Source organism: Candoia aspera, chromosome 2 (assembly GCF_035149785.1).
Source record: "Candoia aspera isolate rCanAsp1 chromosome 2, rCanAsp1.hap2, whole genome shotgun sequence".
Lineage (NCBI taxonomy): Eukaryota > Metazoa > Chordata > Lepidosauria > Squamata > Boidae > Candoia > Candoia aspera.
The window spans coordinates 211,814,205-211,836,612 of NC_086154.1; the positions used below are offsets into that span (position 1 = coordinate 211,814,205).

Sequence of the window (22,408 nt, forward strand, 5' to 3'; positions counted from 1 at the left end):
GCCACCTCCTTTCCCTTTTTGCAATATCAGAAAGGCTTCCACAGGGCCCCTCAGAGGGTTCTAAGAAAGGATCTCAGGTCAAAGTATATGCTCTCATATTGAAGGAATTTAAAAAATGAATCGTATTGCACAGAGGAATCCTCTGCAACAAGATCATCTTCACATTTAGACTATTGCAATGCACTCTACATAAGGCTGCCTTTGACAACCCTTTGAAACTACAACTGTTGCAAACTGTGGTGACCTACTTGCTAGTATGTACTGGCTGCCAGAAGCATACAACATTGGTGTAGTGGTCCCTACATTCACTATCAGTAAGTATTTGGGTACAACTGAAAGTACTGTTTTTGACTTAAATGGCTTGGCACCTAGGTAACTGCAGGACAGACCTCTCCTATTTGATTCACTCTCTCCTATATGATCATCCTGGGAAAGGCTACTTCCATTGCCTACTTCTGTGAAGTGAGGGGGCCAAGCTAGGATGTGCCATTTCTTGCTGATGGTCCCAATTCTGGTAGAACAGCCTCCCCTTACAAATCCTTCTCTAATGTCTTTACAGAAGACAGCAAAGACAGCTTTTCTGGGGAGCACTGGGTGATTAATTTTTTTGCTCAGTGCTATTTTTACTGTTAGAGTTATTGTTGGATTTGTTAATATTCCATCAATATAGTAACTATGTTTAGATTTAGAATTTCCCATGAGTTTTTAGCAGATTTAGCAGTACAGAACTATAGTAAATAAATAGAATCATACAAATATATTCCATTTATGCAATGATCAAAATGACAAATTTGCTTCTAAATGCTAAAATTAATTTTAAACTCATAACTAGGATTGCTAGAAATCAACAGTGAAACAGGCAAAATAAAGGCAATGAACTGTAAGACATCTATTGTTTTCTCCCAGATAAACTAATTTAAGGCAACAGAAGAATGAGATTGGGGAAATTGTAGTAAAACTCTGTATAAATCCTATTGAAGCAAAACAGTTGATGCTGACATATAATAAAATATAGTAGTAAAATTATACAGGAATAAACAAAAAATAATGCAGAACCCCCCCCCCCGCAAAAAACCCCTAGGGTTGAAAAGAGACATGGTTTGGATTAAGAGAACAGCAATATGATTTAATCAATACAGTTAAAAATTGCTACACTAAAAAATCTGTAATCAGTCAGACAATTTTTTTAAAAAAAAATATTTATTGGAACAAGTACTTAAGACAGTTTATTTTCTCCATATGAATGACAGGGAATGCTTCTTACAGCTTTATATCTGTTGAAGAACAGGCCTATGTAATCTAAAACCAGAAAAAATAAGTTTTTCTTCAGAACTATTATTTTATGTAGGAAAATTTAGTTTTTAATCACCAAGCATTTCTAGGATAAGTTTTCTATAATCGTATATAACCTACATGCTCTGAGATTTTTGAATTAATCACTTCCTCTAACAAATTGAAGAGGACAGTGCCAACAAAAAAGATGCCAAAATGAGATCACTGGGAAAAAAGTAGATTTCAGCAAGTTCAGAGGAAATCCAAGGTTTGCAGAAGTATAAAAATATTTAAAAATGCTAAAGATCAACTCCCCCTTCACCAAACAGGTCTCACTTATATATTAAAATAAAACACAGAATTTGTTTCCAACTAGTTAGACCAGAGATGTGTTTGGGGAGTCTGTTTGGCATACAGGGTTGGACAATAAATAAGGCTCTCTTTTTTTACTATTAACATGATTCACAGTCTAAAGATCCACACATTATTGGGGAAGTGCTCAATCTACATCTCTTTCTGATGTCACCAACTGGCAAGGATCCAACTGGCTCCTTTACTCTTTCTGAAAATTTTTGGGTTCAAGGATATTCCTGCATATAGACCTGGAACTAAGGCAAGACAATATTTTTTTTGTTTTTTAAGAATAAAACGTCCTGTACAAGCATTGCAGGGCAACATGGACATCAAGGGGTCTATTCGTTAGTTCTACCCCCACCCTTTTTAAAAAACTTTCCTATCATAGGAAATATTTACTGAAAAAACAGATAGCCTGTGTGCCAAGTGCTAGAGGAAATAATTATGTGTTGAATCCATTCAAAAACACTTCTTCCATATAAAAATATTTCCCTTGACTTGCAGCCAAGTCTGGTGTTTATACGGGTTATCTTTTGCATGAATAACTTTTGAGTATGTTAAAAAGCATCTTGCAATTCTTATACGTTAGAATTGTTTAATATTTATTTCTGCAGTTCTTAACACTTGAAAGCACTTTGCATTAGGCTTCACATCAGGGTTTGACCGTAAATTTTGGCTCTCTAGATACTTAACGCTTTATTCAGCCTTAGACTTGGCTTGGCTGAGGACTCAGACGTAACTTGGCTTGATTAGAAACTTCATTGCAAACAAGAGTGAAGCCTTAAACAGAACAGCTGACTTGCCCACTGCAGTGCAAAGATGCCAGAGTCATTCTGCAGGTCCATCCTCGGCTAGTCTTTTGACAGCTGTGGGAGACAGCTGAACGGTTTCCATAATGGTTGGCTTAAGCCTGGAAACCACTGGTTCCTGTCAGCCTCAACCCTCACACTTCGGATAAAATGCAATTACCTCAGTGTATTCAAGAAAAAAAACAACCCATCTTTGGTGCAGATTTTATTCTAAAGTTTCTATTTTTATGGAAAAGTAGAATACATAACATACTGTGGGCAACCTGAATCAATTATTTTACATACATATGCATGCCATATCTATCTCTCTGTACCTGTCCATAGCATCCGGCATAGTGAATAAGGCTTGGGTGATCCTTAGAGCAACTTAGTTCTGCAATAGCTTCTGTTTCACTCACCATCCACCGCACACACTCCAGCTGACCATTCTGAGTAAAAGAAAGAAAGACCTTTTTTCAGTTCTGCTTATTTGTAAGTATACCATCATCACAACAGCAAACACACACTAATAAATATCTGTCCTGATAGTTCACATGCCAGGCTGCTTTCTTATGTGCTTATTATCATAATGGCACTGACTGCAGACTTATTTACAATTTATGAGTCATTTCTGCTGCACAAACATCAATTGCTTCTAAGAGGCCTAAAAAATAAAATAGTCTTGAATGCATCAGTGTTTCCTTGACAGCATGCTTTCATAAGTCCTGTAAGAATTCTTCTGTAAATATGTATTTATTTCACGCAAACTCTAATTTAGCAATCACGGCTGCTTCCCAGATGTTTAGGACTACAGCACCCACATTTCCCAGACAGCATGGCTGCTGAAGCTCTGACACTCTGGAAGTGCCGTATTGTCCCAATTCATAATGTTAATATTAAAAATAATTTAAACATGAAATTAATATGGTTTAATAAGATGCAGATTGAGAGGGGGAAGAAGATAATAGATTACAGGATGCTGATTGTTAATATAAAAGAAACAATAGTTCTATCTGGTAAAGGTATACTTCAGACCCCAAATATCTCCTGTTGCACTTCCCCATAGCTTGGCTTTTTTCCAATTTTTCTGATTTTGATTATGGAGTCTGTTGTTAGAGAAATCAAAGAGTTAGGCAACTGTGTTTTTAATCTTGATGTTCTAGCAAATGTAATACCCACATTCAGGGTTAGAGCAGACTCGTTATGTATTTGTAGCATTTTCCCACATATTTTTAACAACAGTTCTGTATTAGATGATCCTACCATGACTCTATGATGCAAGGAAGTCCTGCCTCAGGTTTGTGAAAATGCGTTACTTTTAGGATAAAATTTGAAGCTTTATTAAGCGTGATTGTAAAAATAAAGATAAATGAGATGAAAGAAGTGCTTTTTATGCATCTTTATTTCAATATGCAACATTCAGAGCTAAAACATCTTAGATACTAAAACCTTTTTGCAATATCTCATGAAAATAAATAAGTTCTTTCAAAACCTAGCAGCCATACCAGTCCCAAAAAGGGGCTATATTCCTATGTACTGTATTTGGCAGCAAGCCTCACTGAAGTCCAAAGGATTTATTTCTTAGTAGACATGGATATTAATGCATTGAAAAATATCTAATGTCATCTGGAAAAAAATCAGCTGACAGCTATGAAATACAAGAAAAAGATACATATTATAACATTGTCAAGCACTTGTAAAATTTAACGATCTACACAGGAAGGACCATGATAGAATGAAACTTCTCCTTGGATACTTCTGCAGCTGAAGCAGAATACTATGACTGTTTTCTAAAGTACTGTAGTGAAGACAGACAATACAGGAATTAAAGAAGTTATAATATGTTTAGAGAACATAAAGGTCCCAAAAAACCCATACACACACACCAAAGCGTGCCCCCCACCCCAAAAGAGATGTATATACTGCAAAAAGGAATTTTGGAGATTCATTACACAGACAAGGGATCTGAATCATAATGCAGCTGAGATGCACAGACTATGGGGACATGCTGATATCTCCCCACCACTGGCAACTCTTAAGCAAATGTAAGGTCAAGAAAGTATAACACCCATCTATTGGCAATTTAACGGAAACACATGCTGGAAGTTTCAAATAGCATTAAAAATAAATCTTTTTGATGGATCCCTCCAATGTGTACTCTGCGTGTTACTGTACCCATAACAAAGCTATCCTTCATTTTCATAGCCCTGAATTGCAACTGTCTTAGAAGTGATTCAAGAATCCCAACATGTCAGGATACCCATGTCTTTCTAGAGATTTTGGTTTGTCATTTTGAAGCAGAAGTTGGTTTATTAGCCTTACTTGCTAATAAAGTTATCATACCTTTTTATTAAAATGCTTCTATAATGTACAATTGCAGTACTTGAAAATAATACGCTGGTCTTTCTCCCAATTAAGTGTGTATTACACACTAACAGTTCTGCACAAATTTATCCAATGAGTTCAGTGAAACCAGTCAGCGTGTACTGGTGTGTAACCTAAGGCTACAGTCCTATGCATGCTTATGTAGGAGTAAAATTCTTTGAACATAATAGGAATTATTTCTTTAAGTAAGCATAAATTGTAGGGTTCAAATTCATTTTGTATTAATTTTTTGTGCTGGGTCAGGAGTGCACTGTTGCTAAAGAGCAGCCAGAGAAGAGAAACATTCACTGCCTTTAGTAGCAAAGGCCAAGGAGCAACAACATTAGCAGAAGGCTGGATCTTTCTCACTGTGCACAAGTCGTTAGCCTAACTGCTGGCCACTTGACAGCATACATGCCTTTATGGTACTGATCATGCGTTCTTGCTTTCAGTGCCCTTTTGCAACACCTTCCTGTAATGCTGCAGTGTCTTCCTTTCCACTGATTGCTACTTTGTTGCTAAGGGCATCACTGGCAAAATTGTGCCTAGTGGTTCTTTTTTGTTTCTTGCATGCTATTGAGGAATGAAAGTTAAAGACCCAGAATAAAGTACTCCTTAAATATATAACTGGCTTACAAACTGGTTTGGGAAGGAGTCCCAACTTTTTGTGCCGATGGACACATTTGAAAATTTGAGAGGATATTATGAGCTTTCTTACAAAATAGCTGCCATGGTGGATGTGGCCAGTCACAAAACATCCATCTGCCAGAAAGCAAATGAGTGAGGGTACTCCCTGTTATGCCTCCCAGGATTCTCCCTACTGTCTCAGTTTCCTTTTGTCTTCTTCTGAGCAAATGGACCCATTTCCTGGCCATCCCCTTTTTTATTTTTTAAATATGTCTCCTGGGCACAACACTGGGTAATGGTGTTGGATTAGGAGTGGGGAGGTACAATCAAGTTTGCCATCAGCTATGGAAACTCCCTGGGTGCCTTTGAAACAATTACTACCTCTCATCCTAATTAACTCCAAGGGGTTTTGTTTAGTTTCTGGAGAAAAGGTGGTCATCTGTGTAATAACTATTTAACTACCAAAATAAATATGCATGGTCCCAAAACTTCTGTAGAAGTAAACATCATGCTTGAGACTGGTGTTCTGCTTTGTAGAATGCCAACATCTCATTTAAATTGAACAAATCTAAATCAAAACAAGAACAGTGGGACAGGGAAGCCAATGATGATGAAGGTGGTATCTTTTGGCACGCTGGCTCCTACCGTTGCCATGCTGGGGGAATTTGGTTTCGACAGTCCAGAGTGATTATAGTAGGTATGGTACACATTTTTTTTCTTGAAATAGGGGGTTTATTTATTTATATTTCAAATTTCCATCACAGTCCATCTCCCCTGAAAAGGGTTGAGTTTGATAGTGCTTAAATTCCAGTTAATTTTAGTATTCTCTGACAGAAATATTCATAAATTATTCAATAATATGTCTCACATTTATTCTGAAACAAAGAATCTAATTTAAATGACACAGAATAAAGATTGTCTAACCGGCTCAATGTATTGAATAATTACGTTTGCAGAAAAATCTCACTTCAACTTTTGCTTTTTTAAAAAAAATCAATTTACATAGTTTTTTTTATTATAAATTTTAAAAAGAATAACATTGTATTGCATTGATCAGGAGAAGACTAAATGTTCAGTATAAACTCAGTTTTGGAACACAACTATTTGACTGCAATCTAAAAACCTGTGTTGTGAGTGTGTAATTTGGAATGCAAGCTACTTAATTATTCTTGTGTGTATTGCTAATGTCCTAAAATGGCTTTTAGGCTTGTCTGGACCCCTTTCAGTCAGGATTCAGGCTGGGATATAGTACTGAAATAGCTTGGAGGGCACTTGTTAACGACGTATGGTGGGCTCGGGATGGGGATAATGCATCCATTCTGGCCCTCTATGATCTCTCACAGTCTTCAATACCAATGACCATGGTATTCTTCTGGACTGGATTAGGGGGTTGGGAGTGGGAGGCACTGCGTTAACAGTGGTTCTCCTTCCTCCAGGCCTAGTTTTATCAGTTTTTTGGTGGGGAGTGGTCTCGCCCTAGACTCTGCTTTGTGTGGTGCCTCGGAGCTCTACTGTCTCTCCACTTCTTTTTAACATCTACATGAAGCCTCTGGGAGAGATCATCCATTGACATGGGATGCAGTGTTATCAGTATGCCAATGATACTCAACTGCTTATCTCCATCCTTGGCTGACCAAGTGAAACTGTCAAGATTCTATCACAGTGACTGGAGACTGTAGGGTTCTGGATGGAAGAAAACATGCTTCAGCTTAACTCTCCCAAGACTAAGTTGTTTTGGGTTTGAGCCCCCCTGGAACTGGAGATTTTCCATCTTGGGTCTGGACTTCCTACTCAGACCTAGTACGTAATGTGGGGGTCCTCACTGATTCACAGCTTCTGCTCAACAAGCAATTGGCAATTGTAGCTAGAGGGCTGTTTGTACAACTTCATATTGGGTGCCAGCTGCACTCATTCCTGGGTCAGGTGGCCTTGCTCACTGTTACCTCTCAACTGGACTACTCCAATGTGCTCTACATGGGCTGCCCATGAAAACCATCCAGAAGCTACAATTGGCTCAGAATGCAGCAGTGCAGGTAGTACTGGGCATACCATGGTACACCCATGTAATGCCACTATTTGGCGAGATACACTGACTCAACATCAGCTTCTGGGTGCAATTCAAAATGCTGATTATCATCTATAAAGCCCTACATGGGACAAGGCTGGATTATTTGCAGGGCCACCTCTATCCAAGGATATCTGCCTGTCCCACCCACTCTAAAGGACAGGCACACTTTGGATCCTTTCCTTGAAATAGGCTACCCAGAAGTGCCTATCCAGTGCCTTTTCTCTAGCTGTGCCTGCCCTGTGGAATGATCTTCCCCTGAATCTTCAGTTGGCTCTGACCCTGCTGGCCTTTAGAAAGGCTTTAAAAACTTAGCTATTCACCCAGGCATCCTAATCAGGAAAAGTATGAATGTGAGTCAGATCTATTATTATTATTATTATTATTATTATTTGTTTTTATCTTGGTTTGTTTGCTGTTGCTAGCTACCCAGAATCACATTGCTTGTTGGGTGGCCATATATATTCTTTAAATAGAAACATAAAAAGCTCTTTTTTTTCTAAATACACAGGTGTGGAATATAGAAAAGAAATGGCAGATAGAGAAAACTATCCCTCTATTTTTTTAAAAAAAATTAGCAAGGGAATTATATGTCTAAGCAAATGTATGTTGACAAATGTGTACCCTGGCCCTTAGATATCATATAACTTTATATTACCTTTATTGCTAAGCCCGCTGGAGTTAGCTGGTCATTGTTCCGCTCATTCAGGCAATCTTCACCCATCAGAGAAGTGAGATGCTGTAAGCATTCGGCATGTCCTTTCGATGCTGCAACATGTAAAAGATTGTTGCCATTTTCATCATGGATTTTGTCCAGATTGTCTGCTGCAAGGTGGGGCTGTGCAAAAACAAAAAAAGTGAAAATGCTAATTCATTAATTCAAGGTAAGCTTTCTTAGCTGCTCCTAAATTTGTTCTGTTAGCAAATGCAGACTATGTTTATGGGATGTTTTTACACTGTTATGTAATTGAACATTAATTCATTTGTGAAATTTAAATATATCTCTTTTAATTTCTAGAAGTTATTGATGGGAGTCAGACCAGGAGTGGATAATTTTTAAATGACCAAAATCACACTTTTAAAAATTTCTACTATTCTTTTTTTGGTGATCAAAAGCTGCTGGGTTGTGATATAATGATATAACCACATGGAGAAGGAGTAAGATGCTTAGGCCTTTTTCACTTTCAGAGCTGTTTTTTGTAAAAAAAAAAAAAAAGAGAGAGAAACTTATCTAGGTCTATTAAACCTGTCCAAGGTTTAACAGACCATGTTTCTTAATAATCTTTTTTCCCCAGCAAAAATCAGTAGAAAATTCATCATGGGTTTGCTGAGTTTTGACTGCATGGTCCAGTAAGGATTCTAGGGACCATACAGTATATACTATATAAAAGCAGGTGAAAGAAGAATGTGCCAATCCTCACACTCAAATACTCTATATATGGACTAGTTACAATAAAACTATTTTTGTAATACTTTCTATAATTGCCATTTTATTTATATATGCTCTATGTTCCAGGATGTGAGTGGAGATGAGCTGCTTTTCCATGCTTTGGAATGGTTTTCCCTTAGAGATCAGATTTACCCCCTCCTTGCTTTTAGGCAGTTATTGAAAACCAAATTATTTCAAATTCTTGTATTGCACCATTTTTAATTCTTTTTGTATTTTTCTCATCATTGATGTTGGTTTAATTGTTATTATATTGCATAACTTGAAAGCTGCTGACAGTTATTTGGTTGCAGAGGGGTATAAGTTCAATGAATGAATGAATGCCCTAATTTTGCAAATTTAAATCTTCCAGAAGACTCTAATGTGAGCTGGCAAGGTTGGAAAAGACCAAATGGTGTGTTCTCCATTTATTGCACTTCTTCTCTTCACTCCAGTCTTGCTGTTTACCTTACATAGATTTAAGAATTTCTTCTTATGTATGAAAAAAAATCCAAACCCCATCTGCACAATACCTTTATTAGGAGCAATAAAATGACACAAAACAGGAGGAACATTTTTGAATTCTCTGTAACTCTTCATGATGCAAGATGTTGTTCTTAATATTAGGTGAGACCTAACATTTATTACATCTACCATTAACAAATGTATTTGATCAACAAGCACCAACTTGAAACTGAATCTGAACTTTAAACCTTATGACTACAACATCTGGCTTCTCTCCCGTCATTTGCTTTTTAAAACACTGACCTACTGAAGCATTCTGGAGAACCAGAAAGCTTACACACTCTTTTGTATTATTTTGGATGATTTTAATAAAGGAAGTTCATCCAACTGTAGCCTTTTTTCCAGATAGATCAATATGGCTACAACTGTTTATTTGTTTTTTCCTATGTGTAAGTTCTTTGAACCCTGGCTTCAAATATAATTAAAGGCTCTCTGTATCGATTTTTCCCTTTGCAGCAGACAATACCAGAAATGTTTAGATCTGCATAAATTGCTATAGTGTTACAGCTTTTTATAAGGCAGATTCCTATATATCGGAATAATTAACTGTTAAAGTAATGGTCACATCTAAGTATCTAAGGAATCAGTGGAACTAGCCTTAGATGAAATGTATTACAACAATGCTTGGTGGAGGAAGAGAAATGGTTGGGCAAGAACGGAAATGCAGATGCTTTGCATTTTTCAGTCAGCGTGAGACACCATTTAATTCCAGCCTATTATTTATTCCAAAAACTCTAAATAAAACTTATTGATACTTTAAAAAAATATTAGTGTGGGCTTCAGAAAAGTTGCATACTTATAATTCATTTTAACAGCCTTTATAATGGAGAAATCATTCTGATACAGCCTTAGAAATTCCCCTCAGGTTGTACAACTTGTAGTTTGAAAGCATCATCAAAAGACGGGAAATAGTGAATTAGAGCTTGGGACATATTGTCCAATATCATGTGTCCATATATAACCATCTATAACTTTTCAAAGGAAAGAAAGAAAATAATTGGAGTGCCCGGGAGGATTAAAAAACAGTGTTTCCTTCCAGACTGGTGAGGCATAGGGTTGAAAATTAATTGTATAATGCCACTCATTTTTTGAAGGCAGAGCTGGTCTAGGCATGGATGAATATTGATCTACTGCAATACAATAGTCCCTGTGTTCCTAAGGGATTCCTTTAGAACAATATAACACTACATTGTGTGGCTTTATTCTGTGTCTAAGAGTTCATCAGATCAAGCAAAAATAAATGCACAAGCTTATTTCACTATGTGACTGTAACTGTAACATTTATCCTGTATTTTTTGCCAGTAGTATTAGAATTTACTGGCTTCAGTATTGTCTTAGCATTAGCATAGTCTTTAGTTTTTCAGTAATAATATGATATTAAAACATCAGCTTGCCCCAACAGGGAAAATATAGTACATATAGCATTAGATACTTGGGCTAAAATACCCATGGACTAGGCTTAGTAGTGGATTAAGGTATCACAACTGATCTTGTTATGAGGAGGGAGAAAACACAAACACTGAATGGCTGAGTAAATAAATGGAGAGAGAAAAGGCAAAAGAGACAGCGATTAAGAAAATTCAGATAATTGACAGTTTTAGGCTGCAAAATATACTGATTTAGGACTAAGCCCCACTGAATGCCATAGGGCTTACACTGAAGAGATATGTATAAGTTCAGTCATTAGTGACTCTTAATATTTTTATTCAGAGAAACCATATCAAATAATATAGAGAAGGGAATAACTCACAGCTTTTACAATTGCAGTCTAATAAAGAAATAGCACCTATTGTTTTATGCTGAATCTATAATTAATCACTCTTCTGCTCTTGATAACATGTTCTAGAGAAGCCAAAGCAAAACCAGGTATAAAGTGAAGAGTGCACACAAAGCTTGTTTTCCTCACATCAACCTTGTTAACTTGCATACTGTTACTTTGGAAATGCCTTTTTTCATGATGTCTGATCATAAAACTGGAACTGACTAAAATCTTTGTGTGGGTTAGAGGCCAATTGGGGCTTCTGTGTGAGCTCCTGTTCATGAAAGCTGTTGCAATAAGCTGGGATAAACACTCCTGAATAATAATTAGAACAAAACAGAAGACTCTCTGTTACTATCACTGGCCTCTAAATAGAAATTGAACTGATTCTTTTAGTAACTGAACAACTGAAACTGTACCAATCTGAAAAGTAGAGTTATATTTAAATCACAAAGGTGGAAAAAATACCATCTTTTGCTTAATAAACATTTTAAAAATATTTTCACTGTAGGCTACAATGAATGTATATTTTGCAAATTACAAATCATTTGTATGCAAGGGGGGACATATATTTTTGCTTTTGTTTTGAGTGCCTTATGAATTATTTTAAAAACTTACCAGAAGTGAAATTTGTCCTTCTTTCACAATATTTAAGATGCTCTTAGTTTTTTTCACATCCTCATTCCTTTCTTCTGAATTTCCAGAACTGTTCCAGTTCACACTGCTGTTCAGTTTGTCATGCTTGTTTTCTGTAGTTTGCAGATTAAAAGTCCTTAGCTGGCAGTGGGACGCCTCCATTTTATCAGCAAAAGTCCTATTGAGGAAGCCCTTGCTGTGGGCTTCAGGCTCATGGACCGAACCACTTTTAACAAGTGGCTGTGGAAACTCCCGTTCTTCCACTAATTGCTTATGCTGATCAGGGACAATGGGCTGTGCTTTTTTCAACTGCGAGCCTTTCACAGGGGACAGAACACAGAACTGTGTTGTTCCTGTTGAGGCCTTCTCAGTGTTCCCTACAGGGCATGACTTGCTGCTAAGCCCATTCAGTGTTGAATACACATTCAAAATCCGTTTCTCTGGAGCTGCCTTTGTAAAAGCAGCAAGCTGCTGGCTTGATTTAATATAAGGCACATCCAAAATTTCATCCATGTCCAAGTCATAGTGCTCCAGCTCACCAAGCAAAACTCCAGGTTCAACACATTTAGTTTTTAGGCTCTCACCATTACCTGGAGTTTGATCACCATTCTGAGCCATGTATGGAGAGTCATTGCCTTTCTTGTACTCCACCTTCTGATTCTTTTGGTCATCACTTTCATTGTTTTCAGAGCTTTCTGGTTGGTGTTTAAGTGGTGAAACCCTCTTTACTGGTCTGAATTTGCTATACATGTCTGCAATGCCTGTTGGTTTTTGTGCATTTCCAAGGAGTGTTGAAACTCCTGCACTCCAATTTGTGCTGGACACTAGAAGATACAAAGACAATTTAGAATGAATCCTCTTTCATCATTTGTTGTTCATGCTTTCTTATCCTGCAAACTTTGAACAAAAACATCAGAGAATAGAATTACCCATAAGTAGAATGTTGTGAAAAGGGTTTTTAAAAATACCTATCCCTGCATATCTTTATACATACAAATTTTAAGTAAGATTTAAATCTAAACTGCAAAGTAAGTAATAATGTTAATGAATTTAATGACTTTGGCAAAAGAATAGCAATAAGTCTTGAATAAAATAGAAAAAAATGTACATTGGAACTTGAAGTATTTCTCATTTTCCTTCCTTTTTTTCCTGAAATATAATGGTGACAGCTTGAAAGTAAAGGAGGGGATTCAAATACCAATGTGTATGGGGCATGTGATAGTGGAAGACAATACAGTTTAAAAAGATGGCATAGGATAAAATGTTAAAATCAGTAGATACTATCATAGCAATGTTTACATTAGCTCTGAATGTGGTATAGGTAGAAATGAAAAAAGTCTGCTTCATTCTACAAGTAACATTTAACATGCAGGATTAGCGCTGTAATGCTTCATTTGCATCACTTTTGCACTCACATGCAGAGTCTCTGAGAAGCATGATTTTTGAAGAAGCAATTGGAATAACACTGCATAGCAAAGAGTAAAAAACTAAGTTACATAAAAAATAGAAAGTGATTAGACTTATTACTATGGCTCCAAAAGCATTTAGAATGATGTAACTCTGATAGTTATTTATTATTCCATCAACAAGATGCAACTTAAGAGTTTCACTATATCCCATTCATTTTAGATGTTTTATACATTGTGTACAATCTTGGGTTCAAAGGGTAATACATTTATGAAGGCTTTATTTACATGTGAAATTTTTTCCAAGTGATAGAGGGAATGGATACCACATGTTTCCCAGCTGTTCCTTTCTGACAGAAACCTCTTAAGCTTTGCAGAAATGAATTCTGTCCAAGGCTGTTGAAAACACTTCTTTTGACATAGGGATGTAGGCAAGTACACATGACAAGGCATCACTACTTTGCTAGCTGGCACTTAACCCTTTGTCACTTTTAAAGGTAAATTAATGTTTCATTTTCTAGAATATCTGACTAATCAAAAAAATTCTGGGGTTAGATAGGCTGCCAGATCTACACTGAGAATGACCACGGTCTTAAATAATTATAAAAAACAAAAACAAAAAACCTCCCACAATCATGAAGTCAAAGAAGAAAATTCATATTTTTCTTTTATTTTTCCTGGACAAAATCCAGAGTAACCTGGAGATGAATTCTGCAAAATGTATTTACATTCCAAACCGTGAGCTCTGATTTCGACCACAGTTGAAAAGAAATGTAAGTTTTTAAATTTGGAATGGGACTTTTATTGTAATGATTAACTGGTTTCATTGATTTTAAGGCATGACTAACTCTAGTCTATACAATAGATTCAGTTCTTTTACTTTCTATATTTAGGTTTCCTTTCTTATATTATAGAAAGGGTGTTGAATTCATTATACATAATTATCTTGTCTTATTTTCACAGCAAAGTTCTGAATCTGGCTATTCTGAAAGATGGTAATTTACCTAAAAAAAAAAAAAAAGCGAATTGATACTTTTACATACTAGCACGTTTAATAAATCATAAGGTTTTGTAGATTAGGGTCTCATTTATCAGACATGTGAAATGTTAGTCAGCAGGTAAATTTTATGCAGGTTTATAGAGAATAAAACAAAAACTGAGTTTGAATAGAAACGTAATAAAAAATATAGACTAACAATTCAGATTAAAGCTAAAATCAGTGTGAAATAACACAATAACAAGTCATATCAGCAGCAATCAATGGCAGTTGATGGCTTATATAATCCAGTAATCTTTATGACTATGCAGTACCAGAAAGAATCCTAAATTGACAAAAATGCCAGTTAAACAGTCTTTGGGAGGAGAAGCATTGGGGAGAATGGGTACTTCACTACTTCAGTTATTACCTCTCTCCTTCATATTATGAGCTTCATCTGCCCAAGCAATTTTTAGGTTTTGGCAGGATTCACACATCATACTAAGCTAGGATTTGTCACAATGGCTGGTTTCTCCCAATATGTTAAGCCATAAACTATAATTTATAGACCACCATGACTAGATTCAAATCCAAATGTATTATCGCTTAGGATGAAGAACCCAGTATTTCAATCATTTCATTCCTATTTTGCATGAGCAAAAACTGCTCGCTCCCTGTCAAGAATTTGTCTATAAAATAAGACATTGCTTGGCATTGCTTTAAGATTCTAAGTAACTTCTCACAGGAGTTACTTTAAATTTATCTACCTAAGGCACTGTCCACTTTCATAAGACCCTATGGTGTGGTGGTTAGGCATCAGGCTAGAAAATGGGGGACCGTGAGTTCTAGTCCTGCCTTAGGCACAAGGCCAACTGGGTGACCTTGGGCCAGTCACTTTCAGCCCTAGGAATGAGGCAATGGCAAACCACTTCTGAAAAACCTTGCCAAGAAAGCTGCAGGGACTAGTCCAGGCAGTCACCAGGAGTCAAAAACTGACCTGAAGGCACAATAAATAAAATAAATATGTATCCCCTGCTTTTCCCCTCTGGCCTGCTGACTCCTTATGCCAACAAAGGCTTCATCTTATGAATGTCTGTTTGTGACACACCTCTTAAAGACACAGGAGATTTTTCAAAGTCAAGAAACAACTGTGTATCTCTCCTGACTTCCTTGGATTGTTAACATAAAACCGATCCTTCCTTGACCACAAATTTGGCCATCTTGTCTATGAAAATTATGCAAGTACAGTTGTCAGTCTTTCAAGAGGCAAAATCCATAAGGAAACAAGTAGTCTTTGGGAATTCTGAATCTGCAATTCCTAGCTGAACTCCTACAAAGCAAAATATTATTGTTGTTTTGAAAAAACTAGGATTAAAAAAAAAGCAATATCCAATCTATTTGTTCCTTGAAGAAATTGCAGACGAGCATCTTTTGAACCTTTGAATATATAAATTATGAACTAGAAATATAAAAGATAACCCTGATCTATAGCAAGAAGAATTCTAAGGGGGGAAGGTATTCTGTAAGCATCAATGAGAAGGGCTACCTCCTGACCGTCCATGGGCTGAGAATCTCAGTATCCCCTCTTGTGATGCCCTTGCTAGTCAAATGTAATCTAGTTCAGAAGTGCTGTAGATTCATAGGACCAAAACATGCAGGGTTAGCTATGTTGTTTTCACTGGCTGGCTTTACACACTGAATTACGTCATGAGTTCCTAAAAACACTGTTTACTATATCAAGCACAACTGGGTGGGTTCTCAAATATGATTAAACTCAGGGTTTAATCATAAATTAGGGTTTGTAAACTAAGGTGGCTGCACTCAACATTTTGGTGCCACTATTACTTCCTGTGTCTAATCTAAGAATTCCTCTTTTCCCTGATAAACTGGGAGTGGACAATTTTCCCTCTAGCCCCTTCACCTTCTCTTTCTGGAGGGCAATCAGCCTGCACTTGTAGCATAATAGAGCTGGTTAAACTTATTTATTTATTATTATTCAAATTTTGCTACCGCCCATCTCCCCCAAAAGGGTGACTCTGGGCGGTTTACAATAAAATCAATAAAATCAAGACTATAATAATAACAATTATTACTTACACAGTGAGATACATTTGCTACATTGATACAGAATTATAGGATAGACAGAGTGGAAACTAATGCCTTTGAACACATAGTTATATCCAGAGTAACATAACCTTTCAAACGTCTTTGTGCACAACAGGGACAAAAACATGCATTGTGTTTTATGAAATGGTGTTATTAGAAAATATAGACCGTTCCTAATAAACAGAGACTGTTCGTATGTATGCTTCCATATATTGAAAATATCTCTGCAATCATTTCAGTTTTTCTCATAATTGGCAGAAATGTCTCAGATGCTGCTGAGGAGCAATTGCCTCCCACTTCATGCTTTTGAAATATTCCCTCTTGGACTGACATGCTGTCTCCTGCCCAAGTCTAGTACAGCTCTGAAAAGACTGGAAGCTTTTGCTTACATTTTGGATTTATTGCAATTTAGCATGACTAATCATGTTACAAATCATGTTTGAAGTTGGCTTATTTCAACATACAGTTCAGACGAATCCCAATTCTTTGAGTTCTGACAAACCATGACATGATTGATTAAAAATAGAAAAGAAAACCCATTTAAATGCCTAGCCATGCCAAAGAAAGCAAGGGGAGTAGCTCCTGAGGCTGGAGAGAAGCTGGGTTGTTCTAGGTTATCCCTGTTCAACATGTAGAGGAAGCCATTGGCTGATTCTATCCTCAAAGAACTCAAAATATCTCTATACTTGTAATACTTCATTCTCTTTCTCTTTCCTTCTCTTTTTCTCCCTTTCATTAGTATATATCAGTGTTTCTCAACCTTGGCAACTTTAAGATGCGTGGACTTCAATTTCCATGACCCAGCATGCTGGCTAGGGAATTCTGGAAGTTGAAGTCCGCACATCTTAAAGTTGCCAAGGTTGAGAAACACTGGTATATATACTCTCTTCAGCCATTCTTTCTCAACTGGGTGAGAAAAGGCAAGATTGTGATTCTACCCTCGACATACCAGCATTCTTAACAACCCACAATGAAACACTGCCTGCAGTGGGAAGGACTGCTAAACACAGATTCCCTAAAAAGGAGAGTCTGTACTTGGGGGACTTCCAGAATACACGGAGGCAGGGTTGACAAAGGACATAATAGTGGACACATCCGGGAGAAACGGGGATTGTCAATTGCTAGACACTGAAGCCAGGGTGGTGTGGTGCTTAAAATACTGGACTAGTGCTAGGAAGACCCAGGTTCAATTCCATGGAAACTCACTGGATGATTTGAGGCTGGTCACTCTCCTAGTCCAACCTACTCACAATGTTGCTGTTGGGGGGAAAATGTGAAGAATAAGAGCTATGTTAAGGTACTGAATGAAAGGCAGGATATAAATTAAAAAATAAATAAATAAAGGTGGTTTATGTGTTATTTATATATTTATATCAAACCTGACCTGAAAATGAGATTTTTTTTGTAAAAATCACCCCTCTCTTTTCCTGCCCCTTGGCCTGAGAAGCAATCCAAGCTGGAAATGTTTAATGATTCCTTATAACAAGATAATTAGTGAAAAAAATATTTTCTGAATGGGTATTGTAAGTTTTCAGCAAGTCTATAGTATCATGCTATTAGGATATTACATGTTTTTGATTAAAAGGGTTCATTTTAGGGATGGGAAAGCTGCAAACATTCACACTCACATACACACACCCTAATCATCATGATCATCATGATCATCATCATCCCAAGTGAATCCACTAGCTGAAGTGGATTAAGACCTATTCATTGAAGGTTATGGACAGTAATCTACCACACTGATCAAGTTGCTAAATAAATATTTTTGGACTTCCCAGTCTAGGATTGAAAGAGATTGACTGGCCCAAAGTCACCCAGTCAGTTTCCATGCCTAAGGGAGGAACAGAACTTGGGTCTCCCTGCTCCTAGTCCAACACCTTAACCACTAGACCACACTGGTTTTCATACATACACACCAAACACATAACAGACACAGCCATACAACAAGCATTCACATACATTTTTAAAATGAGTTTAAAATGATTTCATCGCTATTGCTATATGTGAAATAAGAGTAGGGAGATCTCATGACAATATGACAAAAGAGGAAGATATTGGTTTTTGTTATTCCCTTGTGTAAGACTATAAAGGGATGTGACAATTTAATCACTGATGGCTGCAGCAGAAGAATGCAATAGAAGAATGCTGTAGTTACAATTGATGGCAATTTTCTGCTATGTGAAAGTTGATACAGAAATGAAATATTTGCCAAAGTCTGCCATGAATTGAAGCTTCAAATCACTATGATGGGCATTTCACATTCTAAAATATTAATGAAACCACCATTTGATGTATGCATAATTAGGTTTTCAGAGTGCCATGCAGATAGGTTACTTTCATCAATACAATTTGCTTCATGTTGAAAAAAAGAAACAAGAGCCTTAATCCGATTTACAAAGTGAAAAACAACACTGAATGCACTTTTTGTTAGTAGGGGGGAAAGGTCTCCAGCTGGTTTTCATCTGAGTGCCATGACTCTTCATTTAGTTTACACTATTAAACTCCAAAACTTTGCTTTCATCTTAACTGTTACAGCATGCTTCAGAGTAGATTCTATCTTGTAGCATTCTTGATAGAGTTTCAGAATTTGGCAAAACATTATGCTTCAAACTGGTCATGACCATCTGGGTAGTAAATGTATCCAACATTTTTTCATTGGCGCCTACATCATTATGTCTTGTCACTAATGGTTTCTTGGGTTTTTCAGTAAATTGTTGCATATACTGTGGTTTGGAGTTGCTGAGATTAAACTCTGTGTTTTTCTGCATAGCACCAAATCCTTTTATGGAACTTTTTTGTTGGTGCTGTTGCTAATGATCTAACATCTTAAAAAAAATACAGAGAAAAACTGAGGTTAGGATTGGGGTTGGATGGTAGCAATGAAGAAACCCATTGTTACCAGAAAGCTATCACACAAAATGAGTTGTAAGAAGATTGTTAAGGTGGGGGGTGGGGGAGCGGAACTACCCTGCCTTGTTACCAAGTATAAATGTGAAGTTTCCAAAAGTAGCATACCTGTTCGGTCTTCATTTTGTGAATCGCACTTCCTACGTAATTCTGGGATAGTCTTGAGAGAAGTTACTGAGTACTGAAAAATAAGAATTAAAAATCACATTTAACTAAAATCCAGTCATGCTGTGAGTAAAGAAACAGCCTCATTTTAATGGAATAATATATTATCCAGGGCTTTGTTTTATAGTGTGTGTGTCATTTTGCTGGTGGGTAGACACAGTTGGATACAGCTCAAAGTTTTGCTTTTAGACAAATGGATTCATCTATCAGAAAGAAAGCAAGTCTGCATGAAATTCAACCACACCAAGTCAATTGACTATAATCTACAGTAACTAATCCAGTGCATGTAAATTTCCCACAGCAGATTTAAAGATCAAACAAGGCAAAAGGAGGTACTCACATTTCCTAGATAAGCCCAATGTGATCAAGGAAAAAAACGGTTGAGAGGAACATCCAAATGGCAAAATGCTTCCTGGCTTGCTTGCTTTATAAAAACATTAAAAAGTGCATCCATCTAAATTGCAGTGGAATTTACTAGTCTTCTGTGCTACTAGGAAGATTATGTTAAACTTCCAAGCAAGCACTGTGGCTGACTGAATATGAGCAGTGGATACATTGTAGAACTCTTAGATCACTGTTGGATTGATTATGGATTTTGATTTTGCTGTTTACATACTGTAGTACTTGATTTTAAAGTGGCATGCCTTAAAAATAGCAAAAATATAGAAACATTCTCTGGTATGCTACGATCTTATAAATCCATACAGGAAAATAAACCAATGTCTCGAGGATTAAGTATTATTAAAACAAGGGTTTCCTACAATTTTGATGCAACCTGATGTTGAAGAAGTTATTACTGGATTCACTTTTAAAACAGTGTCACACATCTGGTAAATTCTTTTGGAATGCCTTTATTCACCTATATGATCTAGCATTATTAAGGTAATCTTCCTACAGAGCAAATCTTATACTACTCATATTACATTGAGCTAAAAATGCATTGCTGCTATACTAGCTAATATACATCATATTAAATTTAGTCTAGTACAGGGGAAGGAAGGAAGGAAGGAAGGAAGGAAGGAAGGAAGGAAGGAAGGAAGGAAGGAAGGACAATTCCATCTATATCAACAATATCTTACTTAAACATATCTTAAATTAATGGAATGTGAACAAACAAACAAACAAACAAACCAAAACAGTTTAAGGCTCTTTTGAGATCCAAGAAAGGGATCTGGTACTGGCTGGTCCAGTCAGTTAATACTAAGAATTTGTTTCTTTTTTGGCAATTACTTTCAGAACATAAGAATCAGGGCCAATCCCTTTTACATAACCATATTCCTATGAATAGCTGGGAAATACATTTGAACGTCTTTTATAATGCACGAGAGGAGGAATGGAGGGTATTAAACTCTAGAGAAATTTATGATATCATTCCTGATTGGCCCCCTGTGACAGCGTCAGAAATGCAAAAACTTGTTAATTCACTGAAATCTGGCAAAGTCCTCAAAGGTAATTTCATCCCCTCAGAAGCTCTGAAGCTGAACATTGACTGGTGGATTCCTGTTTTGGCCAAGCTCTTCTGATGATTGATAGATAGATAGATAGATAGATAGATAGATAGATAGATAGATAGATAGATAGATAGATCAAACAGGACATACTTTCCATGATTGGGGTGAGGCTATCACTGTCCCCTATTAAGAAGGGGAACAGAGCAGATCTGGCTAATTATAGACCTACTAGCCTTTTAAGCATCATTAGTAAACTGCATACACACCATCTAGACTGGAAATTGCAGGACTGGATAAAGAAAGAGTCGATATTAGATAACAAACCAACAAACTCACTCTTGGATATCCCAAGAATTTTAGGTACCAAAATACACCCAAAAAATTGGGTTTGGATTATCTGCAGATGGGCTGATCCGTGAGTATATACCATAGTATTTTTTAAAAGTACCCATAATTCCCATATATACTTGCATATAAGCCCATCTACAGATAAGCAGACCCTAGAATTTTTAACCAAAATACTATGAAAAATGTGGATTGGTTTATCCAGCATGTATATATGATATGCCAGGACAATCAGATGAGTTTTATTTTTTTATCAGACAACAAGCCTAACATCACATATAATGCAGCTAATTTTTTTGTTGCAGATATTAAAGCACATTAACAAATTACTAGAGAATCAGTTTGGTGTAGTGGTTAAAGGCATCAGGCCAGAAACTGGAAGACCATGAGTTCTAGCCCCGCCTTAGGCACAAAGCCAGCTGGGTGACCTTGGGCCAGTCACTCGTCCACAGCCCTAGGAAGGAGGCAATGGGAAACCACTTCCTAAAAGCCTTGCCAAGAACACTGCAGGGACTTGTCTAAGCAGTATCCAAGAATCGGACATGACTGAATGGATAAAAAACAACAAATTACTAGAGTTAGATCTGCTGTAAGAAAGAATAAATATTATGTCCAGGGTGAATTATGTTACAGTTATGTCATTAGAATTTGACATACTGTTTTAAATTGGCTTTTATTATGCTATATTATTGTAATGTAATTTTGCTGCCCAACTGTTTTATTGTTCTGATCATTGATCAAATAATTCAGGTTGGGGGGGAACATGACCACAATATAGACATTTGAATTATTTATTTATTTATTTATTTGTCAATTTTTTTCATAACAAGCAAAATAATCTTCCTACTTATTAACCCAAGTGGCATAGCCAGCAATGATCCCATTATTGCCAGACCCCACGTATCCCTGAAAAAATGGTTTGAATTCTTATATAACCCAACTTTCTTAAGAACAGTGAACAAAAAGAAGTGGAAAATACACAACATAGCACTCACATAGGTGTGGTGTAAAAGCCACACACCTTCATCTGGGGACAATGGTTCAAAGCTGACTTTGGTAGAAAAAGACTTTATAGGCAAATGAGGGAGGGGACACAAGACAAAAAGTCAGCCATAGATCAAACTTAGGCTGTTCACATATTGTACTAAGCTTTGTTCATTGCAAAGAGTCATTGTATCATCATATCAGTTATTCTGATAATTCTGATAATTAATCTTAAGATGTTCCACAATC

General features: G+C 36.7%; 1 protein-coding gene across 3 annotated transcripts in view; it reads right to left on the reverse strand.

The window, feature by feature from the left end:
* SNCAIP (synuclein alpha interacting protein) overlaps positions 1-22,408 on the reverse strand; it is a 115,990-nt gene that overhangs the window by 21,665 nt on the left and 71,917 nt on the right. For 2 of the 3 annotated variants that reach the window (XM_063295287.1, XM_063295286.1), the window contains exons 4-7: positions 19,323-19,395; positions 11,799-12,640; positions 8,129-8,308; positions 2,750-2,863 (exon numbers count right to left, since the gene is read on the reverse strand). In XM_063295287.1, the coding sequence (XP_063151357.1) occupies positions 2,750-2,863; positions 8,129-8,308; positions 11,799-12,640; positions 19,323-19,395 (1,209 nt within the window). The remainder of the gene's footprint in view (positions 1-2,749; positions 2,864-8,128; positions 8,309-11,798; positions 12,641-19,322; positions 19,396-22,408) is intronic. The other variant, XM_063295288.1, reaches the window with a different exon arrangement.